This window comes from Culex pipiens, chromosome 1, assembly GCF_016801865.2.
Source record: "Culex pipiens pallens isolate TS chromosome 1, TS_CPP_V2, whole genome shotgun sequence".
NCBI lineage: Eukaryota > Metazoa > Arthropoda > Insecta > Diptera > Culicidae > Culex > Culex pipiens.
This window is the reverse complement of record NC_068937.1, coordinates 15310999-15337154: the sequence shown is the minus strand read 5'-3', so window position 1 is coordinate 15337154 and position 26156 is coordinate 15310999. Positions and strand designations below refer to the sequence as shown.

At 43.5% G+C, this 26156-nt stretch overlaps 6 protein-coding genes across 10 annotated transcripts; 3 read left to right on the top strand and 3 right to left on the bottom strand.

The window, feature by feature from the left end:
• Positions 1–317: 317 nt before the first annotated feature.
• LOC120417709 (uncharacterized) lies at positions 318–1826 on the bottom strand. Of its 2 annotated transcripts, XM_039579856.2 has the most exons (3): positions 1558–1826; positions 773–1481; positions 318–468 (listed from the first exon to the last, which is right to left on the bottom strand). In XM_039579856.2, exons 1-3 carry the CDS (start codon positions 1622–1624, stop codon positions 390–392), a joined length of 855 nt encoding a protein of 284 aa, XP_039435790.1. In that variant the 5' UTR covers positions 1625–1826; the 3' UTR covers positions 318–389. The 2 variants fall into 2 exon arrangements, with proteins under 2 accessions (XP_039435790.1, XP_039435792.1); XM_039579858.2 differs by lacking the exon at positions 318–468 and having other exon boundaries at positions 582–1481; positions 1558–1825.
• Positions 1827–5290: 3464 nt separating this feature from the next.
• On the top strand, positions 5291–9947 carry LOC120417695 (transmembrane protease serine 9-like). The gene is made up of 9 exons (XM_039579835.2): positions 5291–5789; positions 5856–5969; positions 6029–6399; positions 6875–7250; positions 7309–7422; positions 7473–7805; positions 8918–9331; positions 9390–9503; positions 9556–9947. The coding sequence occupies exons 1-9, from the start codon at positions 5385–5387 to the stop codon at positions 9913–9915; spliced, it is 2601 nt and encodes an 866-aa protein (XP_039435769.1). The 5' UTR covers positions 5291–5384; the 3' UTR covers positions 9916–9947.
• Positions 6816–7858, top strand: LOC120417710 (trypsin alpha-3-like). Its single transcript, XM_039579859.2, has 3 exons — positions 6816–7250; positions 7309–7422; positions 7473–7858. The coding sequence occupies exons 1-3, from the start codon at positions 6861–6863 to the stop codon at positions 7842–7844; spliced, it is 876 nt and encodes a 291-aa protein (XP_039435793.1). The 5' UTR covers positions 6816–6860; the 3' UTR covers positions 7845–7858.
• Positions 9948–9955: 8 nt separating the features above from the next.
• Positions 9956–11477, bottom strand: LOC120417708 (trypsin alpha-3-like). Its single transcript, XM_039579854.2, has 4 exons — positions 11063–11477; positions 10631–10906; positions 10461–10574; positions 9956–10403 (listed from the first exon to the last, which is right to left on the bottom strand). Exons 1-4 carry the CDS (start codon positions 11204–11206, stop codon positions 10050–10052), a joined length of 888 nt encoding a protein of 295 aa, XP_039435788.1. The 5' UTR covers positions 11207–11477; the 3' UTR covers positions 9956–10049.
• A 219-nt stretch (positions 11478–11696) lies between these two features.
• Positions 11697–21923, bottom strand: LOC120417712 (ubiquitin-conjugating enzyme E2 H). Of its 4 annotated transcripts, XM_039579861.2 has the most exons (3): positions 21678–21923; positions 16080–16182; positions 11697–13485 (listed from the first exon to the last, which is right to left on the bottom strand). In XM_039579861.2, exon 3 carries the CDS (start codon positions 13432–13434, stop codon positions 12886–12888), a length of 549 nt encoding a protein of 182 aa, XP_039435795.1. In that variant the 5' UTR covers positions 13435–13485; positions 16080–16182; positions 21678–21923; the 3' UTR covers positions 11697–12885. The 4 variants fall into 4 exon arrangements, with proteins under 4 accessions (XP_039435795.1, XP_039435796.1, XP_039435797.1 ...); XM_039579862.2 differs by lacking the exon at positions 16080–16182; XM_039579863.2 differs by lacking the exons at positions 16080–16182; positions 21678–21923 and adding an exon at positions 16839–16859.
• A 2807-nt stretch (positions 21924–24730) lies between these two features.
• On the top strand, positions 24731–26074 carry LOC120417707 (trypsin beta-like). The gene has a single exon (XM_039579853.2). The coding sequence runs from the start codon at positions 25142–25144 to the stop codon at positions 26057–26059; it is 918 nt and encodes a 305-aa protein (XP_039435787.1). The 5' UTR covers positions 24731–25141; the 3' UTR covers positions 26060–26074.
• The last annotated feature ends 82 nt before the right edge of the window (positions 26075–26156 follow it).

Here is a 26156-nt window from a genome sequence, read left to right as displayed (position 1 = left end):
CCGAATTTTTCAAAAACGGGGAAAAATCGAAATTATTTTTTTGCAGCTCCATCGTGAAACTAGTTTTTTTCTTGTTATTCTCTACTTTTCTTCATCAAAAAAATAGGATAAAATTAATAATAGAATCAAAAGGAAAAAATGTCTAAAAAGTTATTCTTTTCAGCACTCAAATGGGTGCTATAAAGTTGAACAATTCAACACTTTGTATTAATAAATCATACTTTTCAATATTATTTTGATCGAAACGGTGAACTTGTTTTACTAATCCCAAATTCTTTCTACGAAGTGTCTCCGATTTAGTACTTTGTTTAAAAGAAATGATTTCGCCCAGCCAAAATTTATTCTTGAGATTTTTTTTTCGTTCCAACCTTGAGCAATCCGACCAACCTTCAGGTCAGCCCATGAATTATTGGAAAGCTTTGGGACTCGTCACAGGAACAGTAGGACAGCTCGACCAGCTTCGTGAATCTGCGGATAACATTGTGAATAGGACTTTCTTTCAGTAGCAATCAATCAAATTTGAAGTTTGTTAGTTAGCCTACATTTTATTTGTTTGTTATACTAAATATACATTGGAACCGACTAATCCGAACCTTACTTTATTGGATTAAAAAAAGTGGGTTGACTATCGATTATTGAGGCAAAAAAAAAGAAAAAGTTCTCAAAGTTGGAGTCGCTAATACTCTACCATTGGAGAATAAACTCCCTTTTCGCATAAAACTTGAGAACGCTTAAAAACTCACACAAAAGAAATCTACAAAAAAAAACTCACTTAAACGGGTTCGGATTGGCCTTGAACTCCTTCTGCTTGCGCAGCAACTTGAGCTCCCGCTCCTCGGCCAGCCGTTTTTCCTCCGCGTCGCGGCGTGCCTTCTCCTCCTTGGCCCGCTGCAGTTGCTCGTCAAACTGGCGTCGTTCCGCGAGCCTGGCGGACATGCGCAAATTAAACGGATCCTGCTTGACGACGGTTTTGGCGAGGACCGGCTGGAAGGGCGCTTCCTTTAGCACCCGGGCGTCGTGCGCCTTGAACTCCTTGGACGGTTCGGCGGGTTTGGTGCGGTCCTGGAGCTTCTTGGACTGGTCGGCGGCCTTTTTCAGCCGTTCCGGCTTCATCTGCTTGGGAGTTACGGGGATGGTGAATTTGGGTTCAACGTTTTCCTTTTTGCCATAACCCTGGGCGGTGTCCTTCGGCTCCTTGCGGGTAAAGTTCGGTGCCGGCCGGGCCTGGAACTTTTTCATCTCCTGCAGCTGGCGTTCCTCCTTTTCCCGCAGTGCCTTCCGGTGCTTCTCGTAGACCTGGGCGTACTTGTAGGCACGGTTGCACGCCTCCTGCTGCTGGATCTTGGCCTGGTCCAGCTTGGCGCGGGATTTCGACGGACCAGCTGCCACCGACGGATCGGGCTCGGAGGACTGGCAGCTAATCACTCCGTCGTCGTCGTCCTCATCCTCCAGCTGTTGCCGCTCCATCTTGACGTTTCTGACTAAAGAGAGTTTTAAACAATTAAAATTCAGGATCAAAAGGAAATTCTGCTTCTTTTTAGCAAGATTCTTATTTACAGAAAAAACTGCCCGAAGTGTTGAGGCCAGGCTCGCCGACGCTGATGTTGTCCCAGTCGAAATCCATCCTCCAAACACAACAAACTAACTTAACTCAATCCACTTCACGTTTAGTCACTTCTCTTCGCACTAAATTTAGTAAGAATTTTTAGCGTTCACTTTGCTAAATCGTCAATTTTGTTCAAAATTTGAGAAAAAAATCCGTTTCAATTTTTTTTTAGCTTTTTGGCTGCTGGCTGGGCTTGTTTTGACAGTTGGGCGGCGCGGTCTGCTTTGTTTTGAATTTTGCTGTGCGCGCAGAGCTTTTTCGAAATTCGAAAAAATCTCACGCTTGAATGTTCGAAAAAGCTGCTGAAGTTTGCAAAGGGCCAATTTGATTCTGCTGTTCCCCAGCCAATTCAATTCGAATTCTAAAACCGAATTCAATTCGCATCGTATACGAATTCTGTTTCGTTTGCTTTTGATGGACTCTTTAATTTAAAAAATGATGAGTAAATTAAATTCCGTTATACAGTTTTAGAGTCATATTTTAGTTAGAAACTAAAATTTAGAGAATTAAGAGATTGGACATTTTGCACATAACTTTAGGCAATAGAGTACGAACTGGTTTTACCATTCTAGATTATATTTTCAAAAGGTCCTATCTGCATAGGAAACTGTAGCGAAGCAAGCTTTGCCAAAGTATCCAGGTTTTTAACAACATGGACGAATACCGAAGGTAACACTTGTAACGGTACGGGGGTACTGTCAAACCCATTTTGTAACGCACGCTCACGTCACGTCATTCTTGAACTCCTGTCAAAAAATTTCACCAAGATGGCGTTACATATTTTTGCTTCCATTCCGCACACAACAAACATTTTCTGCTGCTGCCCGGAATATAATCGAAACAACCCGAGACAGATCCGCTGGCCGGAAACAAGTCCGTGTGACCATAGTGCCAGAAATAAAACCGAGACAGCAAGGCAGAAAGAAGCTCGTGAAAGAACCTCTACTTCCTGCTAACCGCCAGCCGGAACCGTCCGTGGCAACATTCGCTGGCCGTAGCAGTGGAAAAGGTGCGTGGGAAATACACGTCACAGAACCTGTTGATTTCGGGTAGCGGCTGCCGGAAGAAACGGTGTTGTCTCGGGTTTTTCTCTTAGCCACGGACACGGTTCCAGCTAACAGATCTGTCGCGAGTTTCTTTCTGGCGTCTTGACTCTGGTATTTTTTTGGTTATCTGGTTATCGGTAGTAACGGTCCGTTCGGTAACGCTTGGATAGACCGCTTGGAACGAGCTGTCAAGTAGGACCTTTTCTGTCAAGAAGGGCTGGGAAGTAATTTTTTTAAATTGATTTAAAAATCCATAGATATCTTAGAAACCATAAATCTGGAGCAAAATTTTAAAAAGGGCGCACAATCGGGTGGTCCAAATCCAAGCTTTCTCAGGGCTAACCCCTTGAAATTATAGATTGACCCATCACTAGGCTAAATTCCAAATTTGAGCTCATTCTGACCACAGGAACCCCTCTCTCTAATCGCTTTAAGTTTGTATGGCCTGGCAGCTAATTACTTTTCAGCAAAAAAACCTAAAAATATTGTTTCTTCGAAAAAGTTGTTCAAAATTTAAAGAAGGTTCTACATCTAAGAATTGATAGAGATTGGACGACTATCGAGGTTTTTAAGCGAAGATGGCGTTCGAATTGTGAACGTCCGAAATGCCAGAATCGCTCAGTAGCACCAACATTAGAAAAAGAATGTGGCTGTCATGCCATGGCACACTTTTTTCGTAATGTTGATACCACTGCATGACTTTGACATTTCGGGCGTTCACAATTCGAACGCCATCTTCGCTTAAAAATCTGGATTGCGCCCTCCACAGGTAAAAACCTGGAACAGTTGCTTTTCTCCATACATTTTGATGATTTCCCATACAAACTTCAAGCGATTAGAGAGAGGGGTTCCCGTGGTCAGAATGAGCTCAAATTTGTAACTCAGCCTATAGTGATGGGTCAATCTATGATTTCAGGGGTTAGCCTTGAGAAAGCCCGGATTTGGACCACCCTAGCGCACAAGCATTTTGACAGCTGCAACTATTTTACAAATTGCTGCCAGATCTTTGGGAGCGTTCTTTTATTACGTAACGCAGTTTGGAGGCCGTGTTACGCTCCATACAAAATTTATAAAATTTGTATGGAAATTTTGTTACGAGGGGGGAGGGGAGGGGGTCTAGAAATCAGATTTTTTGCTTTACGTAATAAAAGAACGCTCCCTTTTTCCGGATCCCGGAAAAGATCCGGCAGCAATTTTGTACGGTTTGACGTTTGCGGAGGGTACCAAATAAGGTAAACAGATCACTTCGTGCATCAGCTAATGTTCAACGCGAACATGAAGGCAACAAAGAAGATTAAAAACGCATTTGCTGTCAACATTTGGAAATAAACAAAGTGCGCGATCTTAGAAAAATGAAGTGCGTAATTTTATACTGTGAAAACGACTACGACCACGGGACGGATCTCAAAACATAAGTTCCCAAAGGACCCTATCCGCCGGAGACTATGGATAAATGCCATCGCGAAGCGGGCTGGAGACGGCTTTGCGAACACAGATATCGATAAAGTTCAGATTTGTTCGGACCGATGGACTGTTTTTATGAGTCCATGAGTCCAAAAAGGATCGAATTCTACACAAGGACAAGAGTCGTTCGACATCGGGAGTGGGCCAAACCCCAGAGAACTTGGTCCGTTACTACCAGCCGGAGCCGAAAATTACCGATGGGTCTGTTATTGTTGAAGCTGTGTGCCCAAAATGAAGTCGCAGATAATTCGATACAGAAAACAGATTCGAGCTCTGTGGGCCCAAAATAAGCGCTCTCGGCTGAAGGAACAACTTTGTGGCAAGTAAAAAGATTTTTAATACTTAATCTTTTCAAATTTCAGAGTTTTGCTTCCGACAACGAATTGTTCAGAGTCCTGGCCCTACACAAGACGCGTTAGCCGTACAGCCCAGTACTACAGGCATTTGCAACCACGCCGCATTTTTATTCGCCAAGGGCATACGAATACGTTTGACGAATGCGTTGGCAAACAAGTTATCGCATTCGAGATCGATTGTGCGATGGTGGTACGAACACGTTGACGGAGACCAACGGGTTAATGAACAAGCAGTGCAGGCAGTGATACTTAAAGCTAAAGAAAAATCTATGCCGAGCCAATTTCGTCAACTTTGATGTTGCTTTTAAAAACGCGGAAGATTTCATTTGCAAAATCACGCTGGACGACGGTACCCCGGTTTTGAGCTCTAAAAATAAAACTGGATTCCTCGGTTTTCTGGGGGTTATAAAAAGCATCCAAGGACTGTTTAAGGAACTGAGCATGCTTCCAGAACCAGACTCTGAAGACAACGTTGAGAACGCCCGAGTTGTAGCCGACGCTGAAGAGTCAGGTACTGACTATGGGAATCACCGAAAAAGCACTTTGAAACAGTACCCTGCAAAAGAACGTAATCTTAATCTTTCCCTCAATAAACACACACAAATCACTCAATCAATACCCCCATCGACTAAACCTCACTTAGCACAACCGCCAAACGTGACTCATATTCTGTCGCAAAACTCTTCGCGCTCCAACACCTTGCGAGATAAGATAACCGTACTCCGTGGCGTTGATCATGGTAGATTGACCCAACACACTACACGGTGGTAACCAAACGACCAAACTCATCAATTTTCCGAACCGTTTTGGTGGTATTCGTTATCAATCGAAATTTTTCGGGGCTTCGATAACGACCTCGAGGACTCCTGCTTCGCAGTCAATTCCCGGTCCCGGAACGTAACAGTCGGTGCCATGTATCAAACGATAGCGTGCTTTCTCGCGTTGGTAGCGCTCGCGGTAGCGAGCCCTCTGGACGTTGACACCACGGAGTCGCGGATCGTTGGTGGCTTTCCGGCGCTGGCGGCTTCCACCCGGCACCAGGTCTCGATTCGGCACCGCTCGACGGATGAGGGCCGCTTCGGCAGTGGACACTTTTGCGGGGGTAGTTTGGTGAACAATCGGACCGTGCTGACGGCGGCGCACTGTTTGGTGGACGAGCGGGATAAGAAGCGCCCGGCGACGTTCTTCCGGGTGGTTGGTGGCGGCACTAGCCGGACCGTGCAGACGGAGGATACCGTGGTGCGGAAGGTGAGCCGCGTCGTGGTGCACGAGCGGTTCAATCCGAACAACTTGGACAACGATGTTGGGCTGTTGATTGTGAGTTTTTATTTTGGGTGGTCCTTTTTATTTGGTAGCCTTTTAAACGGGGTTGATTTGTTGTAGCTTGACGAACCGGTTCCGGCGACGCATCCTGCGCTGCGAACCATTCCCATGACCTCGGTTAGTCCGAACACGTTGAGTTCCTGCCAGACGAGTGGCTGGGGAACGACCCAATACGTAAGTGCCCCGGAAACTTTTTTTGGTAGCCGCGTTGGTAACGTTGATGTTCATTGCAGGGCGTCAGTCAGACCACCATCGAGCTGCGGGCCGTCAACGTAACCGTCCAGCAGATAGCGATGTGCAACGCTACCAATAGCTATAAGGGAACTCTGCTGCCGGGAATGCTGTGCGTCGGAGAGTTCCAGGGAGGTCGCGATGCCTGTCAGGGAGATTCCGGAGGACCGCTGGTTTGCGCAGGATTGCTAGCGGGGATTGTGTCGTATGGAACGGGCTGTGGAGAGCCTGGGTATCCTGGAATCTATGCCGATGTGGCGTACTATCGGGATTGGATCCTACGGAACGGTGCTGGAAGTGGCTTCCGGATGCCCGTTGTTAGTTTAGTGATGAGTGTTTTGGCATATTTCTTCGTCAAGTTGCGTGATCGATGGTGATTAGGGTAATAAAGTGAAGTGATGGATTACTTAAGAACTCCCCTTGCTTCAATATTGCATCGAAAGATAGCTTCCGGAACGACGGTAACGATTCCACGTGACCTCCCTTGTTTGATTGGTTGAGTGCAGTTGCCTCCCTCGTAGAAAAGATAGTGAAAGTGCTATCCATTTTCCGTTATCAAAACACGATCAATCCTGCTTGTTTACCACGTTGACAATCGCGCACCTTCTCGTTTTGTCACCTTGGGCTCGCGCCAGCTGTCAGTCGCCATAATGGCGACGCGTCATGCCATAAAATCCTTTAGTTCTTTCCACCGTTGCGAAACTGCGTATCATTAAAACAATAAAATTATGAAGTGGCTCGTGAATCCCATGAAACCACTTGAAAACACTCAACCCGGAACGGAACCGATTCGCAAACCGTCAGTCCTAATGCAACCTTCCAACCGTGTCAACCATGTGGAACCAAAGCCTACTGCTCATGTCAGTGGCGGCGCTCGCCGCTTCCGAAACGGATCCCAAAATCATCGGCGGCTTCCCGGCGGAACAGGGCGACACCCTGCACCAGGTTTCGATCCGGTTCCGGATCTTGGACGAGCAGGGATTCGGCCGGGGCCACATATGTGGGGGGAGTCTCATCAACAGCCGGACCGTCCTGACGGCCGCGCACTGTGCGGTGGATTTGAAAAACGGGATGCGATTTCCGGCCAGTACGTTCCGCGTGGTCGGCGGAAGTGTCGAGCGGAGGCAAATGACGGAGAATACCGTTGTGGTGGGGGTTGGCAACGTGTTCGTGCACGAGAAGTTCGACACGCTGACCATGGAGAATGACATTGCAATGATGATTGTAGGGGGTGGCGAGTTATAACCTTCATTTTCGCTACTGACATTTTGGTAACTTTTAGCTCAGTACACCGGTTCCGGACGGACATCCGACGCTGCAGCCGATTGAACGGGTGGCTAGTCAGCCTGCGGTAGCGACCTCCTGTCAAACTTCCGGTTGGGGAACCACCATAGCTGTAAGTACCCTGGCAATCTCCTCGTCACCCAAACTAACCTTTCAAAACAGGAACAAAACGCGTCCCCGTCCACCCTTCTGGCGGTCAACGTAACCGTGCAGTCGACGACCGAATGTAACAGGGCCGAAAGCTACAACGGCCATGTTGTGCCGGGAATGTTCTGCGCAGGACAGACCGATAAGGACGCGTGCCAGGGTGATTCCGGTGGGCCGCTGGTCTGTGATGGAAAACTTGCCGGAGTTGTGTCCCATGGGTTGAGTTGTGGGCTGGACGGGTTTCCGGGAATCTACAGCGATGTGGCGTACTACCGGGGCTGGATTGATTCATGTTTGGCCGGAAAGTGTTCCGGAGCGGGAGGGATGGTGATCTCGTGGGGACTTATGGCGAGTTTGTTGATTGTTTTGGTTTACCATACACAATAAAGCGGTTTAGTTGAGATCTATTGTGTTTTCTGATTTCCATTTGACGTTTGTAAACAATGTGGTTATACAAGGCGATAGAGAACAGGTGAGTAAACGTCAAAGTATCACACTTTAAATCAAAACAACAAAGAAGCAGATCAAAACTTTGACAGCGGACGTTCGCCTTCCAGCTCCATTTTGCCCGATCCCGCCATGAACCACGTGACCTTGTCCGCTCGGTTTCCTCTCATGATCTGTTGTGACCTTTCCTAACGGGCTTGGAATTGTTGTGTGACCTAGGCGTGTCAACGCTCGTAGCTCGACTGCAAAGCGGTCGTCGGGTTCCACGACGTTCAGAGCGTTATCAGTCTCAGGACAGATATGAAATCAAAACCATGAGGGTGGGTTTTGAAGTATCATTGAACGTTGTCTCGGCGATTTCAAACCGATCACTGCAGAAACTGGTTTCATGTCTTTTAGAGAACATATCTTCTGGCTACTTAAGGTCGGCATTACTACTAGGCGATTCAAAAGAATCTCGAACACGTTACTATAACACTCGGGTTTCCGGAAATTCCAATCAAGAGACGTTTCTGGTAGCCGCGTTGGTAACGCCGGAAGTGGCTTATTTGGCATATTTCTTCGTCAAGTTGCGTATTCGATGGTGATTAAAGTTATTAAGTAGAGTGATGGATTACTTGCTTCAATATAGTATCGAAAGATAGCTTCCGGAACGAAGATAAATATTTAAAAAAAAAACAAGGGAGGTTGTTTGATTGGTTGAGTGTCGTTGCCTCCCTCGTAGAAAAGATAGTGAAAGTGCTATCCATTTTCCGTTATCAAAACACGATCAATCCTGCTTGTTTACCACGTTGACAATCGCGTACCTTCTCGTTTTGTAACCTTGGGTTCGCGCCAGCTGTCAGTCGCCATAATGGCGACGCGTCATGCCATAAAATCCTTTAGTTCTTTCCACCGTTGCGAAACTGCGTATCATTAAAACAATAAAACTATGAAGTGGCTCGTGAATCCCACGAAACCACTTGAAAACACTCAACCCGGAACGGAACCGCTTCGCAAACCGTCAGTCCTAGTGCAACCTTCTAACCGTGTCAACCATGTGGAACCAAAGCCTACTGCTCCTGTCAGTGGCGGCACTCGCCGCTTCCGCAACGGAGCCCAAAATTATCGGCGGCTTCCCGGCGGAACAGGGCGACACCCTGCACCAGGTTTCGATCCGGTTCCGGGTCTTGGACGAGCAGGGATTCGGCCGGGGCCACGTCTGCGGGGGCAGTCTCATCAACAACCGGACCATCCTGACGGCCGCGCACTGCGCGGTGGATTTGGAAAACGGGATGCGGTTTCCGGCCAGTACGTTCCGCGTGGTCGGCGGAAGTGTCGAGCGAATGCAGATGACGGAGAATACCGTTGTGGTGGGAGTTGATAAGGTGTTCGTGCACGAGCGATTCAGCACGGTGACCATTGAGAACGACATTGCGCTGATGATTGTAGGCGGTGGCGGATTATAACCTCAAATATTCATACTGACATGTTGGTAACTTTTAGCTCAGTGCGCCGATTCCGGACGGACATCCGACGCTGCAGCCGATTGAACGGGCGACTAGTCAGCCTGCGGCAGCGACCTCCTGTCAAACTTCCGGTTGGGGAACCACCATAGTTGTAAGTACCCTGGCAATCCCCTCATCACCCAAACTAACCTTTCCCAAAACAGGGTCAAAACGCCGCCCCGTCCAGTCTTCTGGCGGTCAACGTAACCGTGCAGTCGACGACCGAATGTAACAGTGCCGGAGCCTACGACGGCCATGTTGTGCCGGGAATGTTCTGTGCAGGACAGACCGATAAAGACGCGTGCCAGGGTGATTCCGGTGGGCCGCTGGTTTGCAATGGAAAACTTGCCGGAGTTGTGTCCCATGGGAGAGGTTGCGGATTGGCCGCATATCCGGGAATCTACAGCGATGTGGCGTACTACCGGGGCTGGATTGATTCATGCTTGGCCGGAAAGTGTTCCGGAGCGGGAGGGATGGTGATTTCTTGGGGACTTTTGGTGAGTGTGTTGGTGATTTTGGTTTAACGTTTACAATAAAGCGCTTTAGTTGAGATCAACTGTGTGTTTCTGATTTTCATTTGACGTTTGTAAACAATGTAAGACACTTGAAGGTGAGGTGATACAAGGCGATAGAGAACAGGTGAGTAAACGTCAAAGTATCACAGTTTAATCAAAATAACTAAGAAGCAGATCAAAACGCTAACAGCGGACGCTCGTCTTCCAGTTCCATTTCGCTCGATCCAGTCCCGGTAGTACGCCACATCGGCATAGATCCCGGGAAACCTGGGCTCGGCACACTTGTACCCGTGGGACACGACTCCCGCTAGTGTTCCGCCGCAAACCAGCGGTCCTCCGGAATCTCCCTGGCAGGCGTCCTGACCTCCGCGGAAATCTCCAGCGCACAGCATTCCCGGCCGCAGCGAACCATGGTAGCTGTACGCCCCGTTGCATTGCGTTGTTGGCTGAACTGTCACGTTCACGGCTCGTAGCTCGACACTTCCCTGACGTATGCCCTGTTGAGAATTTCAAGCTTTTCAAAGGGCTCTATGCGATGTTTCGGGGTCACTTACGTACTGAGTCGATCCCCAACCGCTAGTTTGACAAGAAGTCAAAGCGACCGGAGTTGTCGTTGCCATCGCGATCGGTTTCAGCGCTGGATGCGTCCCTGGAACCGGTTCGTTGAGCTGTAACGGAATAGTCTCGTTCAAGCCCAACTCAAAGATCCAAACCTCCAACTCACAATCAACAGCCCAACGTCGTTGTCAAAGTTCTTCGCGTTGTACCGCTCGTGAACTGCGACGCGGGTCACCGTCCGAACTACGGTCCCGGCACTCCGCTCATACCGGTTGACGCTCCCACCAACTACCCGGAAATACCCCGCAGGTCGCTTCTTGTCCAGCGAGTCCACCAGACAGTGCGCCGCCGTCAGAACGGTTCGGCTGTCGATGAGACTTCCTCCGCAGATGTGGCCGGCGCCGAAGACGGACTCGTCGCTGGAGCGGCGCCGAATGGACACCTACAGAGAATGAGATGGAACCGCGTGATTCAGCACCTTTATCAGCACACTCGATTGATGGGTTTGTATCGATGTCGCGCGTTGAACAAGCGAGATAACGACACTCGTCGAGTGTTTGATGACTTCACGGCAGGTTTCCCAATGTTGACAAACTACCTGATGCCTGGTAGTGGCTTGCAGGGCTGGAAAACCGCCCACGATTCGGGGCTCAGGGTCGTGCTCGGCTTCAACTGCAACTACTACTACCGAGAGGAATCCCGCCAGTAACATCGCAACCTTGTCCGTTCGGTGTCCTCTCATGATCTGTTGTAACTTTTTCTGACTGGCTGCTTGAAGTTGTCCTGTGAACGCGACGTGTCAACGTTCTTAGCTCGACTGCGAGGTGGTTGTGGGGTTCCACGACGTTCAGAGCGTTATCAGTCTTCGGGACAGATATGGAATCACAACCGTGAGGGTGGGGTGACGACTCATCACTCAAGGTCGGCATTACTACTAGGCGATTCAAGGGAAACTCGGACACGTCCATTCTGAACTCCTTCTGGAATGGCTCACTATTCTCCGGATGCCGGAAGTTCCAGTCGGGAACCAGCTCGGCAACAATTTTACTGACTACTCATCACTCAGGGTGTCGATATTACTACTAAGCGATTTAAAAAAGACTGCGCAACTGTCATCTGACGTCTGGTTGGATCGTCGCCTACTCAGTGTTCCTGGAAAAGAAAAGATTGTTAGAATATTTTATGAGGTCTGAAACTATTCAGGGCCGTCATCCAACTTAGCTGGACCTGACTCAATTTTCATTCACAGTTTTATTAATATGTTTAAATATATGCGATTTTTGCTTACTTTTCTTGTCACTTTTGTTTCATCAAAGAATATTGTTTTTGTTTTCTCTCAATCATCGAAATTACAAACATCACTTACGCACTACGGTTTGTTTTCTTTACCATTACAGTACTTTTTTTTGCTTTGTTTTCCAATTTTCTAATTTTTTTTGTGTTACTTTCTTTTCGTTACGTTTCCCCAAACTGTTTTGTTTTAGCATCATATTACTCATTAATTGTAATAATTACGTTTACTTCCTACTATTATATTATCAATAATAATAATTAATCATTAGTAAACAATCTTCTCCTGGCACCGCCGACGGCGGCGTACCATCTGGCATCCAAACAAACGCAGAAATGTTGAAAATTTCAAAAGTGGGACGAAAGTGTGTAAAGTTTAAAATCTATTGCAAAAGTTAATAAAAATTAAAAAAAAAACATATTTAGAGAGATTGTGTGAGGCCGATCGCTTGAAACATTGCAACGAGTTAACGCAAAAACAAGAAAACTAAGGGTGTAAATAATAAATCTAGCTGAAAAATTGCGAATATTTACGAGAAATCGACTAACTGTTAACGCGTGAGAAACGGAGAGGGGGTGCAGAACGCAGAACTAAAATTAAAAACAAATGTGTGCTAAAACGATTTACACATGACTTACTCATTGTGGATATTTCCATCTTTTTTTTTTGTTTTGCTCAATGTTTAAGGAGAGACGTTAGACGAACGCTTTTAACCCTACAATTGTTAATAGATAGTTGTTGGTTGGTTTTGTTGGTGTGTGAGTGTGAATTTTCAAGATGGAACGCACAGTTCAACTTCTTCGCTCACAAATTTGTTTGTGAGAGCTCGGGATTTCCTATTTATTCTGCTTAAATCCATCATTTAGGGTTCGAGCGTAGCTTCCTCTTCTGTTGACACAATTATGGATGGTTTTGGTAAGTTGCTCTCTCTCTCTCTTCATCGATATCATTACTATTGTTTTCGTGTTCTGGTGTCAGTGTAAGTGTGTGTTGTGAGTGTTAGTCTACGTGTAAACATTTAATTTAATAAAAAGATTTCATTTCTCACCGGTACACAACTCGGCCTTCGTTCTCCTTCCGCCCACCCATTTGCTTTAATAATAATAGGTTAGTATCGAGGCTAGCCGTTGTTATAACTCCATGTCCTGGGCTTCGTCCTCGCTGAAATCGGACATGCTGGACTCGCTGTCGGAGCTCTCGGTCGGTTCCTGGTCGCGCAGCGCTTCCTCCGTGGCGTACCGCCGCACGTAGTCCGCGACCTTCTTCTTGTACTCCTCGGGCTTGTGCAGATACATGGCCGCGGCATCCCCGTTCAGCGGATCGACCGGGTTCGGGTAGGTCAGCAGCTGCGGCAAGAACGACTCGAAGATGTTGGACAGGTCGTACAGCGCCGTCCACGCCTGGTTGATCACGTCCAGACAGACGGTGCCGGACACCTCGTCGATGTTCGGGTGGTAGATCTTGTTCATGAAGCCGATGCTCGGCGACTTGAACGGGTAGTGCTCGGGCAGGTGCACGCGAACCTTCCACACGCCGCCCTCGTACGGTGTCCCCCGCGGGCCGAAGAACTTGACGCAGAACTCGTTTAGTCCACCGAGGATGGTCACCTCGTGCTTGCTCTCGATCAGCTTGATCACGTCCGTGTCCATCCGACGCTTGCCGGCGCTAGGGGAGGACATCGTGGCACACCGCGCGTGGACTCTAGTGGCGGTGGAAGCGGTTGTTACTCTCTGGAAAGGGGAAAATGATTCCATTAATCGTCATTATCCTTATTAAAAACATCGTTCACGAAAATGGTACAAAATTCAACTGAAAATTTTACAGAGGTTCACTTCAGCATTCTTTTGTCAATGTACGGAATTCTTAATAGAGGTTCACTTCAGCATCCGTTTCTTGTGTATCTCCGTCAATATACGGTTTCAAAACAGAGGTTCACTTCAGCATTCGTTTCTTGTGTATCTCCGTCAATGTACGGAATTCTTAACAGAGGTTCACTTCAGCATCCGTTTCTTGTTATCTCTGTCAATATACGGTTTCATAACAGAGGTTCACTCAAGGGGTAGGACAGAGAGTAACTGAGTGACTCAATTTCTCACAATGACTCAATGTTACTCAAAGTTACTCAATTTTCCTCTACAACGATTTTTAGTCAGGTTACGGAATATTTGAATACGTATAGATTGACAGATGAACGTGACAATCAGGATAGAAAATTTTTCTGGTTACGGTGCTGCCCAATTCCTCAAATTTAGTGCCGATTTCGGAGCAAAAGGAACCTTTCCAGGAGGTTTATCGGAAGGCCATTTACTATTAAGGCCTGGAGGATATACTACTGTCGATGTGTTGACCAAGTTTAGACTCCTTTGTGGCCGTTAAACGTAACCGTTCCGGCCAAGTGTTGACCTCTTGCCAGTTACAAGTGACCCCAGCACTGGTCCGCTGCGACAATTTCAGGCTGCGAGACCGCTGCAGGAACAAAACGGTTCCACTGTCGCAGCCGTCGGAACGGTCTCAGCTGAAAAATTGTGTGGTTCAAACCAAATATTTTAAATTTCGGAGCCAGCGGCCGGTGGAGATTTTGGCCACGTTGACGTCCATGGCGCTGGAATCTGCCACAAACTCGATTCGTGTTTGTGCTATCAGTCACTGCCGCTAATGACGCTGATACTCATGAAAACTTAGTTTAATTTTGAGTTTTTCTACTGACGCGAAATCCGAAATGTTTGGCACAGGGCCCAATTTTCTTCAATAAAATAAATACAACTTTCATATTCATATACCAATTTCCCCGTTTCCTCCTTCGTTTCAATGATTCTCCTAATGTGGCAACCGGAACTTTCCTCCGTAAAAAAGCCTGCCTTAGCATCCGTCGAAGCAAACGGATTATAAAAAGAGAAAGAGATTCTATTGATGACCATCGCATCGAAGACCAGCCGATCGTTCAACACCGTCCTTTGCGCGCCTCCTCAAAATCCACCGGTTGCTTGCCACACAATCCGATGGTCTGGGTTTCGCATCGTTCCAGATGGTGGCCGAGATGGTGCACCGGTGACAGATGGTGGCACCGGTGACGGCCGGCACGGCAGCAACAGCCGCAGACAGATCGGCTTCAACCCGCCTGAATTGCCGGAATCGGCTAGTCGGTGTCGATGTTTCCTTGGTGACCTCTAGCAAAGCAGTCTGATCCTTCTCCGGGTCATGGTAGAAAATAGATTGGGCATCAGAACCAGAATTTTTCGGTCGCTTATTTGTCTCGTTTACTTATTAAATTTATTTAGTACTTTTTCCGCCGATTATTTTTCTGCATTTGTCAACGTCGATCGTCATCGCTGTCAAATGTCAGTGTCAAAATCCGTTACGTAGTTCGTGAAGATTAGGAAATTCTGAGTAACTCGAGTGGCTCAATTTGACTCAAAATTATTCAAAATTTCTCAAACTCACTCACTGTCCTACCCCTTGGGTTCACTTCAGCATTCATTTCTTGTGTATCTCCGTCAATGTACGGAATTCTTAACAGAGGTTTACTTTAGCATCCTTTTCTTGTGTATCTCCGTCAATGTACGGAATTCTTAATAGAGGTTCACTTCAGCATCCGTTTCTTGTGTCAATTTGCGAATTTTTTAACAGAGGTTCTCTTCAGCATCCGTTTCTTGTTTATTTCCGTCAATGTACGGAATTCTTAACAGAGGTTCACTTCAGCATCCGTTTCTTGTGTATCTCCGTCAATTTGCGAAATTCTTAACAGAGGTTCACTTCAGCATTGGTTTCTTGTGTATCTCCGTCAATGTACGGAATTCTTAACAGAGGTTCAGCATTGGTTTCTTGTGTATCTCTTTCAACGTACGGAACTCTCAACGGAGGTTCACTTCAGCATTCGTAAGCTTGGTAGCTACTGACTATAAAAATCACCACAAACCTCGTATTTCTCGTCCAGCATGGGTGGTTTGTATATTTTCGTCAAACAGCGTTTCCAGCTATTGACTATAAGAATCTGGTTCCTCGTTTTCATGGTGCTTACGGTTTGGGTTTTAGCTCAAACGTACTGACTACTCATCACTCAGGATCGGCATTACTACTAGGCGATTCAAGGGAGATTCGACACGGCGACTATAAGAATCATCACAAACCTCGTATTTCTCGTTCAGTATGTGTGGTTTGTGTATTTTCGTCAAAAAGCTTTTCAGCTATTGACTATAAGAATCTGGTATCTCGTTTTCATGGTGCTTCCGGTTTGAGTTTTAACTCAAAGGTACTGACTACTCATCACTCAGGTTCGGCATTACTACTAGGCGATTCAAGGGAGATTCTCGTCCCCGAAACTGACCTACTGGCGGGTGGTTGACTGCTTGGTTTATGTGCGCCTTCCGGATGTCCTCAATCGTATTGGTGTGGTGTTGTCCTTTCCGGGTTGGCTCGATCTGAAAGTTCTTTTTAAATTCAGATTAGTAAAATTATAAGTTTCTTTTATAAAATGATGATATGATGATAGGAAGATCAAATCTTCAAAAAAAAAAAAAGAAATTGTAATTGCATTCCAAAAACAACCCAGACATCAAACAAACTCCTCAAAGCTAAACCCCACAAAGCCACTTCACGCGACTGCTTCGCAGCCAACAAAGAAAGTCCCAGTTTCCTCCTTTTTCCGTTTTTATTTTTTTTCCTGGAGCAGTAGCAAAGCCCGCTAAAGAAGGCACTTCCCCCCAAAACAAGGACTCCAGGAAAAACAAAGAAAATCCCGCGCGCACTGCCATCCCATTTCCCAGCACAGCTAGCAGACATAAAGAAGGAGGAGAAAAAAACTGGAGCACTTTTTCATAAAACATTAACTCGATTAGAACTGGTCGTCGTCGAGTGACACCATTTCTAGAGTTCTGCTGAGCTATTTAGCTTGTTTGCTCGCGATTCTCCCAAGAATCGATAGTCGAGACGCAAAAATTGGCACGTTCACTCACGGTTCGAACACGCCGAACTCAAAAATAACAACACACTCGAAGCTGCTGCCAGATTAAGTAATCTGTGGGTCGTCGTCGTCGAAGCGAACCTGATGTAACCTGTGCAGTTTAATCAACGCACTAAATATCACCTCCTCCTCGAGCAGTTCGGACTGGCTGCTTTTTGACAGCGCGCTCTGATCAGCAACAACTCGCTCAGCTGAATGGAGCTCGACACTATACACCTGATTGTGTTTGCTCAGGAGCAGAAAAAAATAATAATACCAAAACTGGAGTTTGTTTCTATGCTGCCTCGAAGCTGCTATGTGCCAGCATATCTATGCTAAGAGTTATTAGCTCTCTCTTGTGTGTTTTTGTGTAAACTCTCCCGCTCTTACTCTTTCAAACTTTTAACAAAACTTTCCAAGGTAACTCTCTCTCTCTCGCACTCAAAATTTCAGTAGGCTCTCTCTCTCAAATCTCTCTATGATTGTTTCCCTCCCAGCAGTCTGATGTTGTTGTTAAAGTTGACAAAGTAACCAAAACACGCACAAACGACGACGATGGGTTTCCTCCTCTGATGTAAACGACGACACACTGTGTGTGTGTTTTCCTTCCTTCTGCGCAACCGAAAACACAAATCGCTTGGGCTAGGCAAACTGACCAGCCAGCAGTTCGACGGGATCAGATGTGGGAGATACGATGCAGGGATGCCAATTTGAAAGAAATGCATTAAAAAATCGGAATGAAACTCTTTAATCACGATAAACATAGCCGAAAACAAATCAAAATTATTCGACTTTTAAAAACTATAAAAAATGTAAGTTCAAATCGATCATCCAATACTTATTACGATTTTTAATTAACCCTTTCATTCTCCAGAAGTAGTTTATCGGCTATCCCTTTTTGTAATAGGACCTTTTCAAATAAAACTCTACAAACAATTTGTAGAAAACCATTTCGTGGTTGATGCAGTCTGAATCGAGATTTTGATATTTTTCTAAAAAAAAACAAGGCCGACTGGGATAAAACATTTTAGAGTCTGAAAATAGTGAAAGAAACCCACAAAATTATTCTTGTCTATCTAATAATTTCAAGTAATAATGTTTTCGATTGAATTGCGATGTAAAACACAGCTGAAAGAAACACCAAAACTCTGTTATGTATAGCTAAATGAACTCATTGCAACTTGATTATTCACAAATAAAAACGAATTGAATTGACACCCACAAAAGAAGCGCTGAAGAAGAAATGCGTAAAATTGATTTAAATAATTGTTCAAAATACTTTTGAAAAATCTTCAAGAACTGGAAAATAATGTTTTAAAAATATGGCTCGGATTTCACACTTTAGACAAAAAAAAATCGCAAATTCCTAACGGTTGACCAAAGTCCAAAATAATCAAAATGACCAAAATCAGAAAAATTACTGATATGTCGAAAATTACCAGAATAACAAAAATAACCAAAATTATTAAAATGATCAAAATTGCCTACTAGACCAAAACAACCAAAATTATCAAAATTATCAATTTGTCAAAAATGATCCATTTGACCAAATTGATCAGAATGGACAAAATTTTCAAATTGCCAATTTGACTAAAACAACCAACATGTTCAAAATGCCCTATTCGACAAAACTGATTCAAATGATCAAAATGGCCAAAATGATCAAAAATATCAAAAAGTTACCAAAATTGACCAAAATGGTCAAAATGATCAAAATGGCCAATTTGACTAAAACAACCAAAATGATCAAAATGACTGAATCGATCAAAATGACCTATTTGACAAAACTGATTAAAATGACAAAAATGATCAAAATAACCAAATTGACAAAAAATATCAAAATGACCAAATTGACCAAAATGCTCAAAATTACGAATTTGACCAAAATGGCCAAAATGATCAAAATGACTAAATCGATTAAAATGACCTTTTTGACAAAAAATACCAAAACGGCCAAATTGACCAAAATCAACAAAATGATCAGAATGACTTATTTGACTTAAATAACCAAAATGATTAAAATTACCAAATTGATCAAAATGATCAAAATGACCTTTTAACAAAACTTGCCAAAATGACCAATATGACCAAAATTGCCATGAATAACAAAATGATCAAAATGACTAAATCGATCAAAATGACCTATTTGACAAAACTGATTAAAATGACAAAAATGATCAAAATAACCAAATTGACAAAAAATATCAAAATGACCAAATTGACCAAAATGCTCAAAATTACGAATTTGACCAAAATGGCCAAAATGATCAAAATGACTAAATCGATTAAAATGACCTTTTTGACAAAAAATACCAAAACGGCCAAATTGACCAAAATCAACAAAATGATCAGAATGACTTATTTGACTTAAATAACCAAAATGATTAAAATTACCAAATTGATCAAAATGACCTATTTGATCAAAATGATCAAAATGACCTTTTAACAAAACTTGCCAAAATGACCAATATGACCAAAATTGCCATGAATAACAAAATGATCAAAATGACCAAATTGATCAAAATGACCAATTTGACTAAACAGCAATCTAAGCTTCATTTTAGGACCCAATTTGACCAAAGTTGCCAAAATGACCAATATGACCAAAATTGCCATGATTAACAAAATGATCATAATTACATATTTGGTCAGTTTGACCATCTTGACCAAAATAACCAAAATGATCAAAATTACCAATTTGACTAAAACAACCAAAATAATCAAAATTGGCAAAATGGATAAAATCAACAAAATGACCAATTTGATTAAAACAACCAAATTGACCAATATGACAGAAATTTCAAAAATTAAAAAATAGCAAATTGTTTAAAATGACCTATTTGACAAATTTGAAGAAAATGTTCAATTTGATTGAAATAACCAAAATGATCAAAATTACCTATTTGACAAAACTGAAAAAAAGTTACCCATTTGACATAAAGTATCAAAATGACAAAATTTACCAAAATGACAAAAATGATCAAAATAACCGAGAAAATAACCCAAATGACCAAAATTAGCTAGAGTTACCAAAATGACCAAAATAAACAAAATTACTAAAATAATAAAAATTACCTAAGCTATCAAGGTAAAAATGACCTAAATTACCAAGTAGATTACCAAAATGAACACAATTACCTAAACCACTTCCTAAAAACCTACAAATAGCTAATTTAACCAAAATAACCTCAAACTACAAAAAACGGATTATTTTTTAAATCTAAATGATAGACCGAAATTAACATGTCAAATATCTATATTATTTTGATTGAATGGGAAAAGTTACGTAAAATCAAATTTTGATCACACAGGGGCTGAACAGGCAAAAAAGCTAAAAACGTCAACAAACGAGAAGAAGGCAAAACGAAGTTTGTCGGGTAATGCTTGTTTGGTATAACGTAAAAAGTGGGATAGTTGTGTTACTAAAGCATTTTGCTTGAATATTTAACTAATAAATGAAATAAAAACAAACTTTATGTGTGTGTTGTAAAACTATTTTTATAAACAAATCATCAAATGAAATCGGCATTTTTTTTAGGTGGTTGGAGCCTTGCTCACATATAGAGGTTAATGCTATCCAAAATAGACACAAAAGAGTGGATTTTTAGTGTTCTATCAATTTGACTATGACTCATTATTCATGCCATCAGTTTAGGTAGTCAGATCTTCATAATCCAGGGCACTTATGTGCTTAAAACTTCTGAAAAAAGGGTTGTCAGATCTCTAATCTTTTGGGCTCGTTGGAAAGGTATTTTGATTACATATCCAAAGATGCGTCGCATGATAGATCTGGACAACGTTTTCACCAAAATATCTTATATCCAGCCTCCAAAAGGTGCATAAATAACACTTAAGTACTTAGAACTTTTGATAGGGTTATCAGATCTTCAATATTTTAAACTCGTCAAAAAGATTTTAGGTGCTGCTTCCATCGACCCATTCCGGAATGGTAAAGAACCTGGCAGCCGAGGTCGTTGGGCATTGTCTGACCGCGCCTGAACATAGAAGCAAGCACCAGAAGGATCCTCGATCTATAATTTAGAATTCCAATCTCTTCAGGTGAATCAGGGATAGACGAAGTAAATTTTCAATAGCGCGAAACCTTCCTAATTTTACATTTTAATGGTACCAACCGGGACTTGATCTCTAAAACTTCTGCTTGATCTGTGAGCTCGAATATTCGATCCATCACGCTTGGAAGATTGTGGGTCTCGTGGCGCAGGGGTAGCGGCTTCGGCTGCCGATCCCGATGATGCTATGAGACGCGGGTTCGATTCCCGCCTTATCCACTGAGCTTCTATCGGATGGTGAAGTAAAACGTCGGTCCCGGTTTCTCCTGTCTCGTCAGAGGCGCTGGAGCAGAAATCCCACGTTAGAGGAAGGCCATGCCCCGGGGGGCGTAGTGCCAATAGTTTCGTTTTCGTTTGGAAGATCACTACGAAATATTGAACGACCGAAAACAGCTGTCACTTTTATAGGTCACAAATCGCCACGCTTCCTTCTGTAGTTTTAGACTCCGCCCCTTTTTCGACGACTTCGATTTAAAAACATGCCGACATCAACATTTATCACGTCTTTCAACTCTTGTCAAATCATCTCCGAACTCTGACAACACTGCTTTTTTCCCCTCACTTTTTTGCCAACCCCCCTTCTTCCACCACCTCTACGAACCAACCCACCCAACATCAACAACACACCACCAGCAGAGGCAGTTCAGCCTGTCAGAAAAATACAAACTTCTCCCCTCTCGCTCACTCTCCTGGGCAATTTTGCTCTTCGGTGTGCGCTCTCTTTCTCCCCCAGCTGTGGTCTTTGTTCGAGTCGTCGAGTTACGAGAGAGGATGGCAAAAGAAAAATACATAAAGAGGAAAAAAAAACCCACAAACTTTTCGAAAATCGGGGAAAAAACTGCGTTTCACGCACGAAATCAACTTGCTGCGTAAAAGACGGATTCCGTACGGGCGGGGGACGGAGGACACTTACCGAGTTTCCGATGGGGGACAGCGCCTGGAACCTTCACGCAAAACGGACACCAACTCTTGGTGGCCAACTTTGATCAGCGACTATCCACCAGGGTTCCCTCTTTCGTGAGTTGCCAGTATTTTTTTTTTCTTCTTACGGAGGAGGAGGAGGAATATTGCTTCACCACCACATCAAGGTGAACACGAAAACAGCTGAAAAGTTGGCTCTTCCTTCAGCACTCGTTGCGTTTCTTCACTGCACTGAAGCTCTGAGCTGGGCCACGAACACGATCGCACAAACCAAGTCCGTCGACGAAAACATCACTCAGAGAGGAATCAGAAACAAACACAACTTTGAGAGAGAAGAGAGACTCTGATGTGGTGAGTGTTGTTGCCAAACTTTGAAATTTATTTAATTTTTATTATTCCCTAATTTCAATACGCCAAAAATCGCCAATTTATTTATGAGATTAATTTTAAAAATTTTCTCAATAATTTGATTTTTTTAAGGCATTAAAAATTTCAACGTTTACAGATAGATGGAAACACTGCCTGGCTGCTAAAATTAAAATTTAATGTTGTTGTTGCTTTTTTGATGACAAAAGTGTGTTGGGTGCGTTTTGTTTTGCAATCAAACGAATTAAACAAAAGAAAATAGCAAAAAAACCACCACCACCCATCGAAAGAGAGTACGAAAAAAAGAGAGAGAAAAACACGCAGGAACTCACGCGAGCAGGTGGTGAGTTTGAAAGCACTCATTTCTCGTTGGTGTTGATTTTCTTCAGTGTTTTGGGGGTCGTCTGTATCCGATGCAGCAGTTCAACAGACTCTATTTTCATCAATTTTTATTTCAAATTTCAAGCAAAACAATTTACACTGCCATACATACAAAAATGTAGGCCGATAATTCAATATTACGCGAAATGTTATTTTCGATTTCTTTAAAAGGTTTTCAAACGAGCATTTAAAATGAACTCACATTCATAAAAGCGATGAACTCAAATGCATGTAAAAAGACACGAACAGAACAGAATCTTACGAAAGTAGAGAAAATGAAGGAAAATGGGAGAGGAATGAGCGAAAAGAAACCAGAAATTCTCTCTCGTTTTGCACAAACGATGAACATTTTGAACGAATCATTTGATCATTTTGCTTCGTGTGTGTTTGAAAAGATCTCAGTGAAAATAATAATGGCTTTGATTTTATTTTTTTTTTAAATCAGTAGTTTTAGGACCAATGAACCAAAATTTGTTTTTTTTTGCTCTTTGAGTACTTTTGAAGCCACCTTGAGTCAACAAAAATTAAAAAAAAAACTAAAAAACAAAGAATCAAAATTTATTGGCGAACTATCACTTTTTACACGGGACTCCCACCTATTACACCGACCAACAAAATTTCAGCGCAGGCTCAACTCGAGGGGAAGCATGAACTTGGGGATCCCCAGAAACACGTGCACTTTAAATTACCAGCTCTGTAAGAACTCTGCTAGAATCCTGTACGAACGTCGTGACTGGGTTATTGAGCCCTTTCAAACGTACACTCAAAGAAAAAAGTATCCTTTTTTCAAGTTCACCCGTAGTCACCCTTTAAAAGGGTATCGAAAATGTACTGAATTTGACATACCCTTTTAAAAGGGTGACGTCGGGTGAACTTTAAAAAAGGATAGAAAGTATACTTTTTGAGGATTGAAAGTACCCTTTTGAGGGATACTTCTGACTTTGAGTGTAAGTCTAGTATGCAGATCGGAAGGAAAGGGGTCAAGAAACAGCTTAGCGAACAGCAGAACAAAGAAGAGGGAGCGATTTCTTGGGGCTTTTCTTCACCCTCTCTGACTTGCTTGCGCTGCCGCTGCTGCCCGTTTGATTTTTTTCTTGACCGGTTCCTTCCGAAGTGCGTATCTAGTTTGGAATATGGTTTTCTTGCAGCCTGGAAAAATTCTTTAATGTTTTTTCAAACATAGCATATATAGTTTTACTCTTGTACCACTGACGTCAATGCTTGTACGTTGATGATTTTTTTAAACTTTTACAAACATGATAAGAAACTATGGCATTTTATTTGGTGCTTGACTTGTGATTTTATCTCGCAATAAGCAATATCAGACCATCTTGGGAAAAAAATTTCTCAGCTTTGAAAAAATAATCAGAAATTGGCACCATTTAAAAAAAAATATATCAAAATCGAACTTTAGGTTGATTTAACTTAAAAATGGGGTGGAAAAGGCAATTTTAAATTTGATTTAAAATAAACATGTTTGAAATAACATTTTGCTTGAAATTAGAACCAAAAAAAAATCTTCGAAAAATCATAACTTGGCAGTACAATTTTTGCCAGTGCTTCTCTGTGGCTGAAAATAAACCTTTGTTAGTCTTATTAAACATAACAAACGGAAAATTAAAAAAATATGATTGGGAAATCAGTTTTAAGTGATACAAAATTAACTAAAGATCAGAGAGAAATGGCTAAGACAAAAACTTGAAATAAAATTTGCACTGGTCACATCTACTTCATTTAAAAAAAGAAATCTTGAGAACAAGAGAGTCTTGAGGAATAATTATACAACTTTTAAATAATACAAACGAAAATTTGATTTCCGTTTGCTGAGCAGACACCAGTTGGGAATGTGCATTGCTTGATCTTTTGATTATTAATGTTACAATAAAGCACTACCTACCTTATCAGCTCACTCTACTGATAACGAGTTCCGATAGCGCATTCATCAAGCAGCAGTACTTCGCAGAACCGAAAACGAGTTTATCGGAGTACGACGTAACCACGATAGCCAAACACTATCATTCCTAGTTGATATTTCTCTCGAGTAAAAGCACCAGTTCCGTTACGACCGGATTTTGTTTTTTTTCAGGTTTGAGGTATAGGCAATGATGGAGTCTACGTTCAAGTTCAATTTGGAATTTAAAATTGCAAGCACAAACATAAAATAAAAATCGGCAGGTTAACATCGAAAACTCTGTTCCGAGGAGGAAAAAGTTGATAGAACATGGTGAAAGTCACTATTTGTGGGTAGTGTGACTCTGTTTTATGTGTTATAGTGAGGCAGTATCTTGTAACTTCGAACAAAACTTCACAACGAAGAAGGGGGTGGGTGAATTTTTTTCAACGAAAATGATGTTTTTTGGTGATCTCAATGTAAAGTTTCGGAAACTTAATCCACAGTTGGATTTGCCTCAAATGTCGGCCATCGGCCTATAGAATCAACCGTCGATATATTTGTACCGGGAATCACAAATTCGAAGGTTGCACAAATACATTGTTTATGTTTTGATAATCTGTTAATAGCTTTTGCTATCAAAAGATAAGTTAAAGGGGATTTACATTAAAACACTCACCAATCATAGAAAATGTTCCAGCTGTTTCAGCATTATCAACTGATAACAAACCGTATCTCCCGGTTCGATTCTTTTAAATACACATTGAGGTAGCTCTGCCCAAAATAGTATTCGGGTGCACTCCACTACGGCAACAGCCATGTACCGCCAACTTCTACCAATCATCGCCTGCTTGTACCTCTGGACTACCTTGTCCGTCGACGCAACCAGCGATGCCGAATCTCGAATCGTGGGCGGAAACAACGCCACCTTTTACGTGTGCTCGCACACGGTAGCCATCCGTCAAGTGAATCGCGACTTTCTGTGCAATGGAGTGTTGATCTCGTCGCGTGACGTCCTGACGGCAGCTTCCTGCGTTAGCAACGTGCGAAACGAATCCGACCTCGTGGTTGTAGCCGGAACCATTGGGAATTCAGTCACTGCTCCCGGAGCAATTCCTTTGTCGGTTTCAAAGCTCTGGTATACAACCAGCAACCCATCTCGAACCGGTGACATTGCACTGTTACGGCTGAACGCATCCCTGATCACTGGAGGCGCGCCGTGGATCTCGGTGGTAGATCTGGGAACGCGAGCTCCGACGGTGAACCAAAGCTGCTCACTGTGCGGCTGGGGCTCGGGCACGATCTCTGGACCACCCGCGTTGATACTGCAGACGATCAATATCAACGTACAGTCGAACACTTCACCAAACTGTACCCGAGCGGCTGGAGGAACGGCTCTTCCTGCGAATGCGATCTGCGCTGGAGACCCGCTTCAAGCCGGACGTGGAGCCTGTACGCACGACGTGGGAGCTCCGTTGATGTGCAATGGGGCTCTGCATGGAGTGCTGACCGTTACCGGAGGTTGTGGTGGACTGCACGAGGTGTCCGTCTTTGCCGATACGGCAGCACATCTTGCTTGGATTAGGAACCGAACCCAGACGGAAGTGGTCGTGGTGCCCCCGAACAAACCCGGTGGCGGTGGTTCCGGTGGCAACGGACCTGGTGGTTCTGCACAAGCAAGTGTACAGTTGGGAATGATGGTGATTGCCGTCGTGACTGCGTTCGTGCTGCGATGACCCGTTATCGGGTGGAGGTGATAAGATAGATAGCTTGACGTAACCAATTAAATTTCCGGACCTTTACAAACATATTTGTTTCAATTGGAGGAAAGAA

Coding starts and splice junctions, on each gene's coding strand:
- LOC120417708 (XM_039579854.2), bottom strand. CDS start 11,206: ATGAGAGGACACCGAACGGACAAGGTTGCGATGTTACTGGCGGGATTC. Junction 10,907..11,062: donor AAGCCACTACCAGGCATCAG/GTAGTTTGTCAA, acceptor CATTCTCTGTAG/GTGTCCATTCGGCGCCGCTC. Junction 10,404..10,460: donor GTTGGGGATCGACTCAGTAC/GTAAGTGACCCC, acceptor AATTCTCAACAG/GGCATACGTCAGGGAAGTGT.
- LOC120417707 (XM_039579853.2), top strand. CDS start 25,142: ATGTACCGCCAACTTCTACCAATCATCGCCTGCTTGTACCTCTGGACT.
- LOC120417710 (XM_039579859.2), top strand. CDS start 6,861: ATGTGGAACCAAAGCCTACTGCTCATGTCAGTGGCGGCGCTCGCCGCT. Junction 7,251..7,308: donor ATGACATTGCAATGATGATT/GTAGGGGGTGGC, acceptor GGTAACTTTTAG/CTCAGTACACCGGTTCCGGA. Junction 7,423..7,472: donor GTTGGGGAACCACCATAGCT/GTAAGTACCCTG, acceptor CTTTCAAAACAG/GAACAAAACGCGTCCCCGTC.
- LOC120417712 (XM_039579861.2), bottom strand. CDS start 13,434: ATGTCCTCCCCTAGCGCCGGCAAGCGTCGGATGGACACGGACGTGATC.
- LOC120417709 (XM_039579856.2), bottom strand. CDS start 1,624: ATGGATTTCGACTGGGACAACATCAGCGTCGGCGAGCCTGGCCTCAAC. Junction 1,482..1,557: donor CACTTCGGGCAGTTTTTTCT/GTAAATAAGAAT, acceptor AACTCTCTTTAG/TCAGAAACGTCAAGATGGAG. Junction 469..772: donor GCCAATCCGAACCCGTTTAA/GTGAGTTTTTTT, acceptor TGTTATCCGCAG/ATTCACGAAGCTGGTCGAGC.
- LOC120417695 (XM_039579835.2), top strand. CDS start 5,385: ATGTATCAAACGATAGCGTGCTTTCTCGCGTTGGTAGCGCTCGCGGTA. Junction 5,970..6,028: donor GCTGGGGAACGACCCAATAC/GTAAGTGCCCCG, acceptor TGTTCATTGCAG/GGCGTCAGTCAGACCACCAT. Junction 7,251..7,308: donor ATGACATTGCAATGATGATT/GTAGGGGGTGGC, acceptor GGTAACTTTTAG/CTCAGTACACCGGTTCCGGA.